The 21,323-nt window shown below is 37.9% G+C and overlaps 1 protein-coding gene and 1 pseudogene across 2 annotated transcripts; one reads left to right on the forward strand and one right to left on the reverse strand.

Moving 5' to 3' along the window:
* The first annotated feature begins 8,395 nt into the window (after window positions 1–8,395).
* Window positions 8,396–14,494, forward strand: GCG (glucagon). Of its 2 annotated transcripts, XM_033860347.2 has the most exons (5): window positions 8,396–8,517; window positions 9,987–10,148; window positions 11,785–11,922; window positions 13,283–13,426; window positions 14,035–14,494. In XM_033860347.2, exons 1-5 carry the CDS (start codon window positions 8,426–8,428, stop codon window positions 14,039–14,041), a joined length of 543 nt encoding a protein of 180 aa, XP_033716238.1. In that variant the 5' UTR covers window positions 8,396–8,425; the 3' UTR covers window positions 14,042–14,494. The 2 variants fall into 2 exon arrangements, with proteins under 2 accessions (XP_033716238.1, XP_073663083.1); XM_073806982.1 differs by lacking the exon at window positions 14,035–14,494 and having other exon boundaries at window positions 13,283–13,430.
* Window positions 14,495–16,339: 1,845 nt separating this feature from the next.
* On the reverse strand, window positions 16,340–16,941 carry LOC101334739 (securin-like; annotated as a pseudogene).
* Window positions 16,942–21,323: the final 4,382 nt, after the last annotated feature.

The following is a 21,323-nucleotide window of genomic DNA, read 5'->3' on the forward strand; positions in this document are numbered from 1 at the left end:
GAAAACTGTCCGCTGATCTTATTACGGAATTTCCCCTCACCCAGCAGGCTTCTTTGGAATCATTCCAGATGAAAGGGTCATGACCTGTTTCTTAAATATCTCTCAGTAAAAATCTATCTCACATCCTCTGGCAAACTCAGAACTCGCCTTGGAAGTTCTTCTTTTATTGCCTCTGGACCCCTGCGTTCATCAAGACACTCAGGAGATGTGAAAGGCATCTGATCATTACGTTTTATGTACTTGAGTTTTACAGTTTCAAAGGGTTTCGATAAATCACTTGCTACTTTTTTTCTTCCAAGTTAAAAAAAAAAAACCTGAGTTAATGTAAACTTTTCTCTCGCATGCTATAGACAATTTTTTTGGGGTGGGGAAGGGTGATCTTTTGCAGGCTCGTGGGTTATTTTCAGAAGACCCTTGTTATGGAGAAGAGGAATAGCATACATATTGAGAGGATTACCTCCAAGAAACCAAAATGGACCTCAAACTCATCGGGAAAGTGTTAGTGGTCACTATTAAGTCTTACGTGAGGGCGGAGGCGTACCCTAGGGACAGGCCTTGAAAATGATGGAGAAGGAGCTGTGATCACTATTCCAATACCTCTGAATGGTGGTTCTCACACCCTGCCTTCTTGAAGTTGTTTTTCCATTACCCAGGCCTGACCCTGTGCTACCAATTTACCTCCAAGCTTTGTGCCCCCATGTGTCTCTGAACTTCATTTACCTTATCTAGCTCATCCTTGGTAACTGAAGGGTCAAACTCTTTAGCTTCCAGAGTAACTGATTAATTGGTGCTAATGGCCCACCCACACATTAATTTTATTATAGCTTTAATTTAACTTTTTAGTTTGGAAAATTTCAAACGTGTCTAAAGTAAGTAGAATCACATAATAAAACCTCATGGTAATAACTCATCAGTCAATTTCAACGATTATCAATATTCTGCCATGCTTCTCCATACCACTTTTAATTTTACTATTTTTTTCTTTTAGTTAAAATTTACATAAATTGAAATCACAAATCTTAGCTGCACTATTTTGACAACTGGACACGCCTTGGTAAAACACACCCCTTTCACGATATGGAATATTTCCATCTCCCCAGAAAGTTACCCCCAGACTATACTCCTCTTCCAAGAGACAACCACAGTTCTGCGTTTTATTTAACCTTAGTTTTGCTTCTGCAACTTCTATGAATGGATTCATACTGTATGCAGTTTTTTGTTTGTTTGTTTTGCGGTACGTGGGCCTCTCACCGCTGTGGCCTCTCCCGTTGCGGAGCACAGGCTCCGGACGCGCAGGCTCAGCGGCCATGGCTCACGGGCCCAGCCGCTCCGCGGCATGTGGGATCCTCCCGGACTGGGGCAGGAACCTGTGTCCCCTGCATCGGCAGGCGAACTCTCAACCACTGCGCCACCAGGGAAGCCCCTGTATGCAGTTTTTTGTGTCCACCTTCTTTCACTCAGCATCATATCTGTGAAATTCATCCATATTGCTGCCAGTATCTGTTATTGTTCAGTAGGATTCCATTATATGAATTCCATACCACAATTTGTCTATTTTTTCTTTTGTTGATGGATAGCTTGATTCTTCCCAGTTTTTAACTGTTGTGAATATTTTTATACATGTCTTTTCATGGATATACGTTTTCATTTCTTTTGGGTAAAACACCTAGAAGTGGAATTACTAGGTCAAAGTGTAGCTGTACAGTTAGCTTTAAAGCTTAAACTTTCATCCCTTTTTAAATTGCATTTTTAAGCATTTTGAATAAATAATTAAATAAAATGGTAAAAAATTCCAGACGGCATAACAAATATATATTAAGAAGTATTCTTTGTACTCTGTTCCTGTCTAGCCCACTGCTCCACACTGCCTCCTACGTAAGCACTTTTATTAATCTCTTGTGCATTCTTCCAATTTTTTTAAACACAGTGATGAGTAAATAAACATACATTTGTCCCCTTCCCTCTTCTAACACAAAAGGTAACCTACTATATAGCCATAATACACCTTCTTATTTTCACCTAACAACATATTTTAGAGACTTTCCATATTGGTGAATAAATAGGTTCCTCATTCTTTTTATAAAAACTGCTCTATCCATGGCCCCTCGGATTGGTTCCAACCTGTTACTACTATACATAGGCTGCAATGAAGAAACTTTTACCTACATCATTACATATATATGTAGGCATATAGATGGGATAAATGTCCAGAATGGTGCTTTAGCCTTACTAGGCCAAGGGTGATAGGTATTTGTAATTTTGTTAATGTTGCCAAATTGTGCCCCAAACGTGCTGTGACATGCTGTAATCCCATCAGCAATGCATGAGCGTTCCCCTCAACCATAGTCTTGCTACCAGAGTGCACTGTGAACCTGGATCTTTGCCATTCTCAAGCATTTCAACTCAAGTTTCCTGAACAGCTGAGGAAAATAAACGTGCAAAACCCCGGCACCCTATGATTTTGTGTGGTGAGGTCCTTAGCAGAATCTGCTACTTAATTTGTGCGGCCAAGTAAAAAACAAAAATGTGGAGTCCCTGTTCAAAAATTATTAAGAATTTCAAGATGGTGAGAGTAGAACATTAAGGCAAGCATGCGGCCCTGTAAAGAAAGTAAGAGAGCTTTGAGGAGGAACTTATTTTACCTTAAAATGTGATGTACGTTGTTGCACTCCACTCCATATAATAGTCATGTTTTAAATTACCCTTATCAAGTCAAACTGACCTTTCAGGAAGGCATATCATAGCTATCACATGGCCATACCTCAGGTGCCACTACACAGCCTGATGGGAGAACTCTAGATGACTTCTCCCAGAACTTCCCTGCTCCCAGACAAGCTTTTTTTTTTTTTTTTTTACATCTTTATTGGAGTATAATTGCTTTACAATGGTGTGTCATCTTCTGCTTTATAACAAAGTGAATCAGTTATACATATACATATGTTCCCATATCTCTTCCCTAGTTATATAAATGCAGGGCCACCACTTTCCCTGCCTCACGTCTAAATAACTGAATAACTGTGATGATGGGAACTGAAGGCCAAGTGGATGTTGACGTTGGGACAGTCATTGCAAGAAGATCCACTAGTCCAAGTTGTACTTGTTGTTTGTCTTGATTTCTGACGATACAATGTCTGTTAGGGAGCCTGATTTCCCCTTCCAAGGGAGGAGAGCAGTGCCTTATTCAGTGGCACTCTTAGTGTTTCTGCACTCTCAGAACGCTTATTATTAATGGTATTGGGGAACCCCAAGAATCGGTGTTGTTGGGCTGGAGATGACGCTAGAGGAAATTTCCTGAAAAATCTCGAGATAGTCACTTCTGAAATAATAGAAAGCAAGTGGAGTGGAGGGAAAAAAAGAAGTTTTTTCATGATATATTGGGAGAGGGCATTTACTGAGATGCCAGGTGCCATGTTAATGCCCTTATATACGTCATTGCAGAGCCCTCTTCTTCAGGCTGCTCCCACAAACAAGTAGCATCTGCAAAGGAAAGAGAGACTGACAGAGCCAGAGAAAGAGAGGAAGAAACATCTACTCAAATAGGCAGAGGGAAAAAAATAGAACTGAATGCCAAACAATTTAATAAAAATATATCCAATATACTCATGAGGATTGAGGCCAGAGAGAAGAACAATTTGATCATATAGTAAACTTATCCACACTCTCAAATCATTACAGCATGTGTTAAGTGTTAATCCAGACAGCCCTGAGGTGTGCCACAGTTCTCTGCTCTTTCACCCCCTCTGCTGGTGAAAGCCATCCTCAGGTCGAAACACGAGCAAGCACCGGGAGAAGGTGAGGAAAATGAGATATGTATTTTACACAGTTGTGCTTCTCAAACTTTAATATGCATATGAATTGCCTGGGAATCTTGGTAAAATGCAAATTACTTACTAAGTCTGGGCTTGGGCCTGAGAGTCTGCATTTCTGGCAAACTCCCAAGTGGTGTTGGTCCTTGGACCACACTTTGATTAGCAAGGCTAACATTAATGATATACCGTCAGTAATCACCAGCACAAACACTTCTTCCTGAGGTCCCCCAGCTTCACAGAGAACTGATCTCTATGGCCTTTAAATAGCTCTACATCCAACAGTGGGTCCAATCCACAAAGTGAACAATTTAAATTCATTGGGACTGTTTCTACAGTTATCTCAATGATTTACTTCTGTACCAGTTTCACCATGCAGTCGATTATATTAGAATATTGGAATCTAGTTAACACATGTTGCAATGATTTGGTCAAATGAAAACAAATTTTTATTTTAGAAGAGTCATTTAACCAACACTCTCATTTCCAAACAGGAAGCTGAGGCGTAAAGAGAGTATGTGACTTGACGGAGGCCACACAGCTTGTTTATAGCAGCCAAACTATAAAATCTAATTACACCAACACTGTCCTCATGCTGTCTGTCCAGATCATTTCCCTTTTTTCTCTTTCTCTAAGGTGACCAGACTCATATCTGCTAAATCCCATAGGTCACTGAAGTCCTAAGTGGCAGGTCACAAAGCTCAGTAAATATGACAGTATACATAGTAACTCATTCTTTTGTAAATTAGTGTCCAACTCTCTTATCAGCAGAGTTAGCCTTTAAATATCCATTAGAAGGAAAAAGAAATACTAGACCCTGTCTTATTAGCATCACCTATCTTGGGTGTTTAATCCTCACTTTGCTCTACCCTTTCTTCCTGAATCCCATTTTTAACAACAGGACACATTAGGTCTTAATTGATATTCTTTAAACTTCCCCACCCAAATAATACAGTAAGAAATACAGTAATTAATACAAATTAATTTTGTATAGTGCAGATGAGAAGATTCTTAATAAGTATGTTTTGAGTGAGTGATTTATTATTTGGGTAGATGAAAGGATGAATAGATTATTATACTAAGATAAATTAATCGTAACTAAATAGCAAAGAGGGGCTTATCAGACCCTCGAATAAGGCTATGCTCAAAGTGGGTTGGCCACGGACTATGTAATTTCACGTTCTTTTGTCTGCAGCATAAAAATTCACTTTAGAGTACTTAAGTGATTTTCATGCCTGACCAAGAGTGAAAGGTGAATCTCCAAGCTGCCCTTTCCATCATTCTCAGCAAAAAAAAAAAAGACAAGAGTAAATAAAAAGTTTCCTGGTCTCTGACTTCCCACCCAATATAAACGTAGAATGCAGGCGAGCAAAGTGAGTGAGCGAGTGAAATTGTTTGTAACAAAAACCCATTATTCACAGATGAAAAATTTATATTGTCAGCGTAATATCTGTGAGGCTAAACAACACTGGAGAGGATATAAAAGCAGTGCGCTTTGGTGCAGAACTACAGAGCTCAGGACACTGCACACCAGAGTCCCAAAAAGAGGGCTCTCTTTCTCTCTACCTGCTCTGTTCCACCTCCTGGTGTCAGAAGGTAAGATTAATACTGACAGATTGTAAGACTGAAAATCCTGTTTGGGGTACAGTTTTCATAAGGGGGCAAAGTATTATGAATTATAGTGCTGTTTTTTCATCTTATACTTTATTACTATAATACACAGGGCAGAGTTGAGATGAAAAAATGATATAAAATGCATTTACATAAACTTCAACATACTGTAGCCGCAAAGTGAGTTGAAGAAATAATTCAATGCAAAGATACAAAATGAAAGAGAAACAAAGTGCAAAGATACAAAATAGAAAGAAAAGCAAAGATTCAAATCAATGCACTTACTACAAGATTTAACTGTTATGAGAACTGCATTTTAAAAATGAGTGGTAACATTTTGAAAAACAAATATTTTTCTTTGGATTTGATAAATGTGTATACTATTGTGAACAGAAGGAGCCTTTTAAATTCAGCAGAAATGTGTCCATTAGAGAGGTTATAACAGCAATGGCTCCTTACCAATGAAAACGTATGGTTTTCCAAAAGCGCAGAATCAACATCATCATTCAAATATTCAAATAAGGCTGATAAGGCTATCAAAAACTCAAAGTCCATGAAATCAGCTCTTTGTAAATAAGACATAGCATATTTTGTGCAGAGAACAAATATCATTGATTACTGGGAATTCTGTGGATGGAGCTGAGTGAACGCATAGATTAATAATTACTTACTATGTATTGAGGACCAATAGTAATAAATAAAATATCTAAAATGTTTACATGTCAAAATGAAATTATAGTAAATACCATTAGAAAAAAAAATCAGATGTCCTAAAGTACCTACTTAAGCTCTTAAGGATAAAGAACACTTTTATGAAGATCCTCAATGGGTAAATGATTACGTGGTATGGTTTCTTTTCCACACATACTAATTAACACCTGTGAGAGGAAATGATCTAGCCAGTTTTAAAAGCATTTGGCCTAAAGCACCAATATATTTAGGGATATACTGTATGTCACCTTGTCTAGGTCAAAGATTAATCTTTCTAAAAGACTTTCTATTCAGGAAATACTATTGGTACCATATCTCCTTTTAAATTTGAGTGGAAATGTAAGGTTCTTGTAAAACTGCAGATTCTTTCTGTAGGCTGACTAAAGCAGGGGTGGGAAGTAATTGGAAAGTCTTCTCTTATTGAATAAGATTTTGATACCAAAATAACGCAAATATTTGCTTTCTCAAGTCGTGGTATTCAAACAACCTTATTCTTACATTTTTCACAGTTCTGTTGACTTTTACACAATGAATAAATACAATTTTAAAAATCAGTTACTTCTTTCAGTAGAGCTCATTCTGCTGCCTGGAGAGGACTTCGAACATTCTCTTCTGTATGGTTGTTTCTTCTACCAGCTCTCTCAGGGGCAGAAAACCACCTGCTCCGTATCTGCCTTCAGAGGACGTCATAGAAGATACTGTAAAACCGTTAGGGACATTGTGTGGAAGGAATTACAGTTCTCAATTGACTTTCCAACAATGACTCTTTAGTAATCCTAAAGAGAGATGCTTGCTTTAATTTTTAAGTTTCTGAAAGCATAAATTTATCATTAAAAATTATAATCAGAAGACCCTGCCTATATATTTGGCAAGGTTTCCAAAGTTTGCCAACCAGATAAACTGAAGCACAGCAAAATGCCATATTAGTAATTGAATGTTGATGAATGAAGAAGGATGAATATGTAATGCCTATTGTGTGGCTTTGTCTAACTGACCTCTTAATCTAAAAAGAGTTAATATTTCAAAGGAAAGAAAATATCACGCAGGTATTACAGTCTCCATGTTTTAGTGCCAAAGACCGATAGTAAGTGTGGCTAAGATGTTAAAGAAAAGACTGATAGTTTAAAATGATAATATTTATAAAATACTTATTTCAAACCAAATGCCATTTGCTAAAAATACTCATTCAAATATTTTATGGATAAGCATGATCAAACTTGGATTGAAATCCCCACTTCTCAAAGTAAACACGATCGGTTGAAAGTAGCAGAGGGAAGTTCATGACAAACACTGGACTTGAGGTTTTCATTCAGAAAATAGGGGTGCTTGTCCTGTGGGAACATTCTGGCCACATTCATGTTGGTCCCACCCCGCCCATCCACACTGCATCATGATGTCCTTGGCATCCCATGGCTTCATGAGGCATCTGCTTGTGATGCGAGGTATTCTACAACCTGGTCTAGGGTGTCACTAGCAGTGAATGACACGTCCTGGACTCAGTCCAATTATAAAACAACCAGGGGACTTCCAAGACTTCAGAAGCAAGCATTAATTTTCTTTTGACAGTGATCTCTTAGTTTCTTAGTTGTGATTGTTCAAGTTGCCAGAAGCATTAGTTCTTGTTGCAAATTGCTTGTCTTTAAAATGATTTTTTTTCCCTTTAATTTAGAACAGGTCAAAGCACCCTAAAATACCTCAAATCTGTTGGCCGCTTTATAATTACAAAGTCTAGACCAAGTTACACTATTTAAAATATAAATGAATAATACATCTGAACCGACAGCTGGTATGCCAAGTTGTAGCCTGAGGCTGCTTTAAGATGGTTGAAATGCAGTATAATGTAAATGCTTGGAAGTGAAGGACTATTAATTGAAAGCCAGACTGATAGTGAAGAGGGTGGCATTACGGATAAGGCGCCATTCAGGCTAACCATATGTAGCATATCATCTACAGTGGGTATTTTCAATGTTTATCGTGGACATTTTTAATTTCAATTCTGGAAATGAGCCTTCTAATCATTAACAGAAGTGTCCTACACTAATGAAAAAGCTTCAGAGTGCTACACATCTTTTGTATTCTTTTTAGCCACCCAAAAAAAATAAAAAAGAACTGCAGGAAAAATATAATCTAATATTTGAAATTACTCAAAATATAATCAGAATAAAATTGATGACTAGCTTTTCGTTCTATTTATAATATTTACTTAGTCAAAATTGAACTAATTTAGTCTGACCGGTTTAAATATGGTTGAGGGTCTCTATCTTTCCCTTGACTCTGTGTTCCAACAGGCAGCAAAAATGAAAAGCATTTACTTTGTGGCTGGATTGCTTGTAATGCTGGTCCAAGGCAGCTGGCAACGTTCCCTTCAGGACACAGAGGAGAAATCCAGGTATTAAATCGTTAGACTTGAACTAATATAGCACTATGGTTAGAATACAGCCTGAGATAACTGTGATTAGTAAATAGGTCTCCATAATTTGGAGTAAATACTCTGCACAATTTTCAAATGTGTAAAGTATCATTGTGATAAAGGCTTTTCTAGAGTACAGATCAGAGTATGTCGTTACATAACCGAAGAGGTGGGCAATGTTGAAAAATATGTTACATGGGAAATTATAGCTCTTTGAAATCTTCAGCTAATACTCCCCGTTCATTCATTACTCACACTGCAGAGTAGGTCATTTTAATTATTCACACCAACTTTTCCTCTTTTACTCTTTTCTAAAAAATAACACTGTTTCTTACTAATTGTAAAAGTCATACGTGCTCATTATAAAAATATGCATGTACTGTATATAAATATATCCCGATCAGTTACAGCTTTGTATTATGTTCTGTCTCTTAGCATTGTATTGTTAGCTTATTTTTATTATATCATTACAAATATCTATTAAGTGTATGGTATTTAATGGCTACATACTATTCCACCTCATAAATATACAATATTTATTTAGCTACTCCTGCTCTATTGAATACGTAAGGGTTCTTCAAATTTTCCCACAAAGAATGCTGCAAATAACATTTCTCCCTACATTTCTTACTGTTTTTCTGAGGATTTATTTCTAGTATTTATTTCTAGTAAAATAATCATGTCAAAGGATCTGAATGAGTTTAAATGTTTTATCTTGCCAACTTGCTTTCCAGAAAAGTCATACACATGCACACTCCCATCAGCATTATAGAAATACTCCTCTCATAATATCCTCCTCGGTATTTAATCCTTGCTAATTTGATAGGTAAAAATAGTATCTCATTTCTATTTTTGAGTTTTAATCATATTGAATATTTCCCCACATAGCCGTGCCAACCAACTGTTGATTACTGGCATGTGGATTATCCACTACACAGTTTCAAATTAGCAAGTGGGCTTTTTCTTGCCTTTCTTCGAATTTTTAATTGTCTTTCCTTCACCATTAGCTACCACATAGCCAGGTAATGGAGCTACTTTTTTATATTAATATATGCGAAACAGAATTCGGAACATAAATCTGCTGCCCCCCGAAAAACGGTTTGGTATTCTTCACTCTTTTAAAATATTCAAGGCGTTGCTCTCTTCTGGCATTATTAACATAATTACGAGTAGATGAAATTGTTAAAAAAAGATTTATTTAATCCTATTTCAGAAAAAAGAAGCCAGTTGTAAAATCAATTGCTAGAATTCCAAATCGGAGTGTATTCAACTCTGGTAAGACCATGGGATTCCCATGGCAAATTAAGGTTTTTCTGAACTGCCAACTGAAATACTCAAGGAACCTGCCTTCCAACTTCATGTGGTTCTGTATTTTGGAGAGAAGCTGCTTCTCAAGTGAAGCTACTCTTGAGGAGAGATTTAATCGCACCAGTCACTCTTCTTCACAGATCATTCCCAGCTCCCCAGACCGACCCGCTCAATGACCCAGATCAGATGAGTGAAGACAAGCGCCACTCGCAGGGCACGTTCACCAGTGACTACAGCAAGTATCTGGACTCCAGGCGCGCCCAGGATTTTGTGCAGTGGTTGATGAACACCAAGAGGAATAAGTAAGAGTCTGAACCTGATCAGAAATTTGCACACAAATGTATTACTTAAATATGTCTAAAATTCCTCCTGACTTTCTTAAGTTATTGTGCCTATCAAATAGTGCCCATAAGCTCTTTCAATTTTGATGATTTTCAAGGTTGGTGATGCTATCCTTCATAATGTGCCTCTGAATGTCCCACCCCTCATCCCTCCAAAACTCTTACCCGCCCTCCAATGGGACATAGAATTTAAATTTTCCCAACTGTGGTCTTAGCAATGTTCACTTCATGCCCATTTTCCTTTAAAATTGAAAGCTGACTTTTGTGGACCTGCAAGATTAGAAATCTAATCCTGACCAAAAGATAAGAGCAAATTCAACATTCCCTTGTAGGATTCAAACTCATGACTATGATCACAAAGTATCCTCTAGCCAAGTTAGTCATGGTAAGGAATGGAAACAGATGCAGTCTTTTTCTTGTAGAATACAATCCAAGATAAACATTTAAAATTACAGTCTAGCTGCACAGCATAAAGAGAGAAGAAGGTATATAAGAACACAAGCCTATCGCAAGGCATACATTTTAATGCTGGATTTCCTTTGACAGTTTCGGGGTTTTTTTTGCTGCATCCAGGGTACTGGACGAAATCAGCTGCAAGAGTTTCACAGGGATGGTGGAATTTCACAATTACTTTGGAGGGTGACCCACAAGGGGAAGGGAGTTATACACACAAAGTAGCTGAAGGAATCTAAAAATCAGGAAAAGGGAATAAATTTGTCCAGATAGAATGGAGAAGGGGGACAGAGTGAGACGAGCCAGCAAGAAGAATAAAAAAGAGCTGTTGACCAAAAATCCTTAAACTGGAGAGTACAGGAAAGATGGTAGTCATGGTCAGAGAAGACACTGCGAGAAGTCCTCGTTAAGGATTACAAATGAAGCCACTGGTGAAATGGGAGAAATCACATATTTGAAAAAATGCAAACAACTATGTTCATTTCTAGAAAGAGAATGCCATGACTTGGTAAACTAATGTAAAACAATCCTAGCTCCCAGGCAGTTTCTGTTGTATTTAAGATGAAACCTTCCAGGGCTAATATATGATGGAGCAACTGACCGTCTATCTGGTCAGCCACCTCCACAGAGCACAGTACACATTTGAGGGTGATACGGGGTCATCTTCTTAGCTTTCCTCACTGCTAGCCCATCACACATTTCCTTTAATCCAATATCACGTGGTCTTTTGATGACATTTTGAGATGCACCTTTGCTTTCCCTTGATTCAGTTAACTAACTCTGACCCCATATGTACTAATGACAAGCTGCTGCTTTGTTTGCAGGTAGCATAGCACAGTGGGTAGCCCCCATACATTGAGATGGAAGAAAATGCTGCTTTAATAGTCAATGGCACAGATAAGCAGGGCAGGTGAAAATGGGTCACTAGGTGGAGTGAGGGAGCTTAGCTCCCCATAATTTTTATTAGCCCCCCATCAACCTTCACTCCAGATAATTAATGTAGCTTCCAGACAAGTCCTCTACCCACCCTCATCTCTCAAAACCACACAGAATCCCGAACCCAAAGCTGCCACTGCTTGCTTATAGGTGAGAATCATATTTCTAAAGAGACAGATCTTCAATTTAACTTTCACATTTCTTTCAGGAATAACATTGCCAAACGTCACGATGAATTTGAGAGACATGCTGAAGGGACCTTTACCAGTGATGTAAGTTCTTATCTGGAAGGCCAAGCCGCCAAGGAATTCATTGCTTGGCTGGTGAAAGGCCGAGGAAGGCGAGAGTAAGTCTGTACATTCTTATTCAACTTTTCTTTTTTTTTTTTTGCTTGATGTGAAAAACTCAGAATACGGTTATCTATATATGGATCTGCCTTACAGAAGCCATTAGTATAGTCTGACAGAGGAAAGAAATAACTCTTGTTGGTGGGAGACAATTTACAAAAGTCTCATCTGTTTTATCTCTGTTAGCAAGTATTAATAGAGTCAAACAGGTGACTTTTTATCCCCCATTATAGTTGTATTATAATTAGGGTATTAATTTGCCAATCCAGGACACTTTTGAGAATAAACAGAGTGCTTTTGATAACTACACCAGGAAAATAAGCTTAAACTAGGACTGTCCAGGAAAACTAGGGATAAAGGAAAAGAAGAAATAATGCAGAAAACTTAGTTTCACTTTAAATATTTACATAATTTATGTGTTAGTAAGTAATGTGTTAGTAAGTATTGAGGTAAAAATGTGATAAAGACTGAAAGGAATTAAACTTAAGACGAATTAAACTTAAGATGAAATGACATTCAAAATACAGATATGTGGCAACACCCATATATTTAACAACGTGCCCAGTTTTTAGGGACTGTCATAAAGATAACCATTAAATTATCACAGCTGAAAATACGTCCAAGAACTTTAGGTACTTTCTTGGATCTTACCACAACCAATCAGACCCTTGAACCATCCTGTTTTCTTGTGACCATTTTGATTGACATTTGAATTATGAGAAGCAGGAAATTCATGTTCCACTCTATTTTTATTTTTAGTGAAACTTTAAAGAGCTCTCGAGGCAAAAGGGAACTAGTATTGTTGCTGATTTTTAAAACATTAACAATCAAATTTACAAAATCAATGGGAAAATAGTCACACAATCAAATTTACAAAATCAGTGGGAAAAGAGTCACTTACACTTGACGCTATTTTATAGTGTTTTAAAGGCATATCAAAAATTCTGCTAAATAAATCAATCGAAGAGAAAATCTGATATAGACTAAGGTTTAATCCCTTAATACTGCACTTGGCAAGGCTGTTTTGATAATCACTAGTTTTATAGGCTAGAATATATTTTTATGAATTATAAACAAATTAATAGTCTCAATAATAACTTCTGTGTTGGCAATACACTAAAATCTTTGAAGCAGCTGGAATATGGAAAAGGCCTTAGTTTCAGGTCCCAGCTCTGCGCTATTCTACCTAATCCCTTTCTGATATGCAAGTTTCTATGAGGCTTTTCGTGATAGGCCCTCTGTAAATAGAAACATATGGTTTTCTCAGCGATGCTTACACATGTTACCAGTGATAGGCAACCAATAAGCATTTATTTGAAACGTTTAACCAAGTACTGATTTTACCTCTCTTTTTCTCAGTTTCCCAGAAGAAGTCACCATTGTTGAAGAACTCCGCCGCAGACACGCCGATGGCTCTTTCTCTGATGAGATGAACACAGTTCTCGATAATCTTGCCACTCGAGACTTTATAAACTGGTTGCTTCAGACAAAAATTACTGACAGGTGATTTATTTTAGTTTATTCTGAAAACCATCAACACTTTCATAAATATTATCATACTGCTACAGGTTGTTCCTATGTGGGGAGAGAGTCTTTACTCTCTTGATATATAATCAAAATTATAATCATTCAAGAGTACATTATTATGTTTGTTTTCTGTCATTACAATTTTATCCATTCACTCATTTATTCCAAACACATTTCCTGAGTGTCAATAAGGGACAAGGCATTCGGAACACATTGCAAATTGCTGTGTATGTTGAAATTTTAGCACAAAGTAAAATGCCAGTATATATGGTATTAAATACTTAATGTAATAAGCATAGCAGTAAAAATTTAAATGCCAAAAGTAACCACTTATCTTGGTAGGTTGTAATTGCCTTTTTTATAATTATTCATACGTTTTATATATCTTGATAGGGACACTTTAGGGTAAGCCATCTTCAAATGTAAATATTTGAAAACTCCAGAAGACAAAGGGATATATAAGATGAAAAGACATAAATAACTTTGATCAAAATAAATCATTGAAATATTTCCTGGATAAGTTAACTATATCATCTGTGTATTATACTATGTTAAGTCATTTTCTCTTTTTTTTAAATCTCCAGGAAGTAAGTGTGTCATTACTCAAGTTCATCTTCACAATATCACCTGCCAGCCATGTGGGATGTTTGAAATTTTAAGTTCTGTAAATTTAAGAGGTGTATTCTAAAGCCATATTGCTTTGCATGCCAATAAATAAATTTCCTTTTAATATTGTGTAACCAAAAGATCTTGAGTAAATGAACCATTGTCAAAATAGTGCTAAAATGTCAGCTTTAAAATTAAAAAACTGCAGAATTCTCTTATTTTTTTCTTATTTTGGATGAAGTACCCTAACCTGCTTACACTGAGCAATGAAATTGTTGTTCTATGATATAGTTTGTATATGTAAATTACTCCAATCACAACATATCTGCGTTATAATAATAGGATAAGGGAAGGACTGGTAGCCACAGTTGTGAAACTGAAAGTGAACTTTCTTCTTAAAACTTTTGTCATAAAAATGCTCAGCTTTCAATATATAAAAGATAGACTGAATAAAAATTTCAAGCTTCTTCACCATGGTCTGTTTTCTCTCTTCTTTGTGCTCCTACTCCTTCCAAATACCCCTGCTTCCTAAGCTAGTAGCCCATAAGCCAATTCGATGCCCAGCCGTGGTTTCACGTTTTAAGTTGTCACACAGTGCTTTAACGTTTTTGGCCAACATTGAAAAATCAAGGTATTTTACATTAAAATGTTGATTTCTTGAAAAATTAGGTCCTCAGGAAATATTAGACCCACAAAACAAATCTTTCTGAAGCTGAGAGCCAGCTGCCTTCTTCTGAATGGTCACATGCTTTTCAGCTCACTATTGTGCCCCCTACACACACACACACACACACACACACACACACACCTGTGCATGTTATACATTCACAACCAGATAATGTACACAGGTAGCCACTTTCCCCAGTCCACTTTATTTATACATCTTACTTGTCTGGCACCTGCAGACATTTAAATTTGTCTATCATACCCTGTACTCTTATCTCCCTGTCCTGCAGTGTCCAGTATCTTGGGCCAGTCTGATGCTCATTGCCGTGCCAGAGACATTTCTTTGTTGTATACAGACAGCATTGCCAACTCTCTTTCTCTCTTTTATTATTGAGATATGATAAAGACATAACATTGTGTTTGTCTATGGTGAACATGTCAATTTGTATATTGCCATATGATTACCACCAGAGCTTTAGCTAACTCCTCTGTCAGGTCACACAATTATTTCTTTTCTGTAGTGAGAACATTTAAGATCTAGTCTCCTAGCAATTTTGAAGTATGTAATACTGTATTATTGACTATAATCACTATACTGCCCATTAGATCTCCAGAACTCACTCATCTTCTAGTTGCAAAGGTGTAACCTTTAATAACAACTTCCCCACCCGCTAGGTCCTGATAACCATTGTTTCTTCAAGAGTGTGTTGTTTAGTTTCCACATGCTCATAAACATTCCAGCTTTCCTCTTGTTGTTGATTTCTAGTTTCATATCATTGTTATCAGAAAAGATAGTTGGTATGATTTCAATCTTCTTAAATCTACTAAGACTTATTCTGTTACCTGTCATATGACCTATCCTTGAGAAGGTTCTATGTGCACTTGAGAAGAATGTGTATTTTGCTGCTGTTGGATGGAATGTTCTATAAATATCTGTTAGATCCTTTTAGTCTAATATATAGTTCAAGTCTAACATTTCCTTCTAGATTTTCTGTCTAGATGATCTATCCATTGCTGAAAGTAGGATATTGAAGTCCCCTGCTATCATGATATTGTTGTCTATTTCTCCCTTCAGATATGTTAGTATTTGCTTAATATAGTCAGCTGCTCCATTGTTAAGTATCTATATTTTTATGATTGTTATATCTTTTTGATAAATTGACCCCTTAATTATTATATAATGACCTTCCTTTTCTCTTGTTACTGTATTGGCTTAAAGTCTATTATAAGTATAGCCACCCCCACTTTATTTTGGTTTCCAATTGCAAGGATTATCTTTTTCCATCCTTTCATTTTGAGCCTATGTATATCCTTAAAGCTGAAGTGAGCCTCCTATAGGCAGCATATGGTTAGGTCTTGTTTTTTTATCCCTTTATACACTCTGTGACTTTTGGTTGGTGAATTTATTCCATTTACATTTAGAGTAATTATTGATATGTTAGGCCTTATTAATGTCATTTATTAGTTGCTTTTTAGGTGTTTTGTAGTTCCGTTGTTTCTTTTTTCCTCTGTATCTGCTTACCATTTTAAATTAGTGATTTTCCATTTTCTTCTCGTTAAACAAAAAAATTGCTTATTAATACAAAAGCACACACAAAGTATAAAGCGATAAGAAATTTAAATATCTAAGTCAGAGCAAACAGGTGGCAATTCAACATCCAGAGTTGACAAATTGCTTGAAAGAAACTGCAACAGATTAAATTCCCCCTGATGAAGAGGGAATCTTCAAAGGTGAAGAGGGGCCAAGGTATAACAACTTTTCAAGTTTCCTCTCCTCACTAAGAATCATGAGAGACACTCCATCCAAGGGGAGGTGTCCAATTTGGTGCTTTTAAGGCAGGTCAAAACCCTCAAAATCTAGAGGATTGAAGGGAAAATGTGTCTCTATTTCTGGATAGGTATCATTTGAGGCAGGAACAGAGCTTTTTCTTTAACAGTGCTTTTGGTCATCTTTTTGGCAGAGAAGTTTGTCTCTGAGGCATCTATTAGACTTTACTGACTTTTTTTGTAGCTCTGTTGACAGTTCCTAAAGACTTTCTGGTGGCTTTAGGTAAGGCTGTTGGAAAATCAAACATTTTGCAAACATGTGATGTTGAAACCCAAGATCTCCCATCTAAGACTTTGACTGAAGTCCTAGACCCCAGCTTCAGTCTCTCCTTAGAAGCCACACGGCTGCCTGGTTCTCCATTTTCCTTAATAGCAAAGATCAGAGTAGTCATTCTGGATTAAGCAAGACTCAGTCTCTTTTTCTGTTCTGACTGCTTTTCTTGATTTCCCACTCTGATTCCCTTTTCTTTATCTTTTGTAAATCTACTCTAGGTTTTAGTTTTCTGGTTGCCAGGAAGCTTACATAAAACGTCTTATGGAAAAAGTTCATTTTAATATGATAGCCACTTAACTTCAATCACATATGAAAACTCTACACTTCTACTCCCCGACTTTTATATTTTTTATATCACAAGCTATGTCTTTTTATATTATGTGTTTGTTAACAAATTATGGTAGCTACTCTGCTATAGATGCTTTCTATTGCATTTTCCATTTCATTCATTAGATTCTTCAGCTCCAGAATTTCTGTTTGGTTCTTTTTTATGATTTCTATCTCTGTTAAATTTCTCATTTTGTTCATGTATTGTTTTCCTGATTTTGTTAAATTGTCTTACTGTGTTTTCTTGTAGCTCATTGAGCTATTTTGAATTCTTTATCGAGTAAATTGCAAAATTCCATGTCTTTGAGTTTGGTAATTGGAGATTATTGTTTTATTTTGATGATGACAAATTTCCTTGATTCTTCATGTTTTTGGAGTTCTGCATTGATGATTTCACATTTGAAGCAGCAGAATCACCCACAAATCTTTACTAGTTCCCGTCAGGTTAGATACATTGATCCTTTGTCCTATTATATCTGGGGTTTCTCTGACCTTCTATGGATACACCAACTCCACACTTCTTGCCCCCCTTTGTGGCAGAATTCTTAAGCTTTTATGCCTTCTCTGGTTCTTACTACTCACCAGGTGAACTGCTGGAAACCTATCTCTTTTTTCCAAAAAGTAGTGCCACAGCTCAAGTTTGTGATTTCTTCCTTGCCCACAGACTTCGGTCTGATTTTCTGAGCACACTCCATTTGCCACACTTGGGAGCCCACACAAGGAGCCAGCAGAAGAGTGGGGTGAGGTGTGCATTTACTAATTGGGGCATTGAGGATGCCTGCAGTTCTGATGGGGGGGATTCTCTCAGGTGGGCTTCCTGTGGAGTCCTGAAAGCAGTCAGCAGGACTCTCTAATGCCCTTTGATATTCTTATCTGCCTCTCTCCTCATCTCCTCTCATCATCCAGTCATGGATGTCCTCGCTTCAGTACTGTGGGTATAGCTGGAGAGAAATGGGTTTCTCCAGTAGCTTCCCATACAGCTGGGGTAACCTGGCACTCGTTCACCACTCACCTTTTCTCCCCCAAGAGAGGTTGCCACCAGTTAGTTCAGCCCTGCGCTGTGTCACCTTGGGGGAGGGACAGAGCTGGGTGGTTCCTCTCACCCTCTCCAAAGCATCCAAATTTGGTTTTGTTTTTTGTTTTTGTTTTTGCTCTGATGGAGTGTTGGAATAGCCCCTTAGGAAGGCTAGACCTCTACGAAGTCTCTCTTATCTTGGATGGCTGCCCAAGTCAGCACTCTCCAGGTTTTCCTCAACTGCCGCCAAGGGGTGTTGGGGCAGGTTCACCAGCTCCTGCTGGTTCGCAGACTGCACAAAGGTCTGTCTTCCTTTTGCCAGACGCACAGTTGGGAGAGACTCCTTCCAGGTCCCTTGACATATGGTGCTTGATCCCACAACTCTATAGACATGCTTTTGTTCATAAATGGATGCTGGTTTTTGGTTGTTAAAAAGGGGACAGAAAGGAGGAACGTATTATGCCAAAATGATGCCGACATCAATTTGAGTTGGATCCTCTTTCTCTATCTCTAAAGTGCCTGTAAGCCAGAATTTCCCAATTACCCACCAATAAGTTTCCAAAGTTTATAAATTACTTATATACTTTGACCAAAAGGAGTAATATCTGTAATAATCCTCTCACCCATTTACATAATGACAAGCTTTTCCTGATCTGGATAGAAAATTTAAGATTAGCATTATCTAAGTAGGTTTAGTGCCAGCTGTGGGAGCCTGAGCAGGTAATTTAAGCTGCCTGGGCCTAAATTCCTTGTGAGAAAAAATTAGATTAAAAGTGCCTAATCACCAGCATATCTTTCAGAAGTCTTTGTTTATAACTCTGTATTTGTCTTACAATGAGTTCTCAGTAATAATAGGATCCTGAAGTATACATCTTAAGATCATTATTATGGAGCTACTCAGGGCAGAAGTTACCTTTGTATGTATCAAGATTATGTCACTCAGCTTCTCCAGAACCAAAACTAACATGTTTTCCTCCAAAGCATCTGAAAGGGGAAGGCTCAGAGGTTGCACAAGTTCTTTCCGAGTAGGGTTGTTGTTCGTATATTTGCTTGATGTTTTAGGTAGGGGATGGCTTTGTGGATTGTTAAGGCATTCAACTGATAAGTTCAATGTACTGTATTTTTCACAGCTCTGAGTTAACAAGCTCAAGGCTATTCTATGGGACTTCCCTGCTGACGCAGTGGTTAAGAATCTGCCTGCCAGTGCAGGGGACACGGATTGGATCCCTGATCCAGGAAGATCCCACATGCCGCGGAGCAACTAAACCCGTGCACCACAACTACTGAGCCTGTGCTCTAGAGCCCACGAGCCACAACTACTGAGCCCACATGCTGCAACTACTGAAGCTCGCAGGCCTAGAGCCCGTGCTCCACAACAAGAGAAGCCACCGCAATGAGAAGCCCACTCACTGCAACAAAGAGTAGCCCCCGCTTACCACAACTAGAGAAAGCCTGCATGCTGAAACAAATACACAATGCAGCCAAAAATAAATAAGTAAATAAATTTATTTAAAAAAAAAAAAAAGGTTGTTCTACGATGTCCACCATGGTTTCTTTTATGCAAATTGTTGCCTTTATTCTGATACCAATGTATCACAGGTGACATAACAGGCTCCATTTGGAACTGACGTTTGGTTTAGAAACTGAACAGATATGTGTTCTTGTGACACCAAGTCAAAAGCTTGAGAGCACCTCCATGCCCACTCCAGTTAAGCAGCAGCCTTCAGAACCAGGGATACAAAGGAGAGGAGGTAGGCAGCTAAGGAAACTGACACCTAGCTGGAGTGAATGGAAAAGGGAAGCATGAAACAGCAAATGTGAGTCAAGTCCAAAATAATGCCAAAGGTCAAAATCAGAGATTAATCTTCCCTTAGGTTTAAAAAAGCAAACTAAGGGACGACAGTGGGAAATAAAGCTAAGGATGGGGACTGCAAGCCTAGAAATGAAGTTGAATATATTAGTTACATATTATGTTTACCTGTGTGTAATACAAACCCAGTCACAGAGACTGAACTAAATAGGAGGATATATATTTTTTACAAAACAAGAAGTCCAGAAGCAGGAAGTCCAAAAGTAAGCATATCAGCAATAACACCTGCTCTTTATTCTTCTGCTTTGCCATCATTAGCAAATGGCTTTCCTCTCACAGGCACCTCAAATTTGAAAAAGGACTGAGCCATCTCCCAGTTTCCTGTCCATTTTTTAGGGAAGATACAGAGGAAAAAAGGATGGGTAGGAGGATAAAGAGGAAGAAGAAGAGGAGGAAAATGAGAATAAGTCTAAAAGGAGAACTGACAATCAGGAAGGGAATGCACAAATTATTATTTTTTTCTTTTTTGGCGGTACGCGGGCCTCTCACTGCTGTGGCCTCTCCCGTCGCGGAGCACAGGCTCCGGACGCGCAGGCTCAGTGGCCACGGCTCACGGGCCCAGCCGCTCTGCGGCATGTGGGATCTTCCCAGAGACTGGGGCACGAACCCGCGTCCCCTGCATTGGCAGGCGGACTCTCAGCCACTGCGCCACCAGGGAAGCCCGGAATGCACAGATTTTGAAAAAGCAAAACATTCCCAGGAATCTCCAGAAGAATTTTGATTTTTTTTTTTTTTTGGCCAGAAATGTGTCGCATGACCTCATCCTGGCTACAAGGAAGGCTAGGGAATTTTGTCTTTCAGATGAATATGTTGCAGCCCATACAAAACGGGATTATATTAGTAAGGAAAGGTAAGAGAATGAATATATGTATGAAATTAGAATCAAGTGGTGCTTTGCCACAGTCGGGGTTGAGATGCCCAAGCCACATTTTACTGAGTGCCACCTTTGTAGTTTGAAGTTTCATTGGCCTAAGTCCAAGCAGGTTTGCCAAACCCTGGACTCCCTCTGAATTCAATGTGATAAAAGTAAAACATCCAACAAAGATTACTGTAGAACATTTAGATAAGACTCATACAAGCATTTTATATCTTTAATTATAGAACTAAGATTAAATAATGAGGATAAGACTATAAAGCAGTCATGTTGAATGAACCAGGCAGATATAAATATAAAAGAAAGCAGGGGTTGAACTATTGGCACCAAAAGTTAAAACTCCAGCAAAAAAATATTAAGGAAAAGAAGGACACTTTACAATGCTGAGTGTTCTGAATCTTAATGAAGATCTAT

Source organism: Tursiops truncatus, chromosome 7 (genome assembly GCF_011762595.2).
Source record: "Tursiops truncatus isolate mTurTru1 chromosome 7, mTurTru1.mat.Y, whole genome shotgun sequence".
Lineage (NCBI taxonomy): Eukaryota > Metazoa > Chordata > Mammalia > Artiodactyla > Delphinidae > Tursiops > Tursiops truncatus.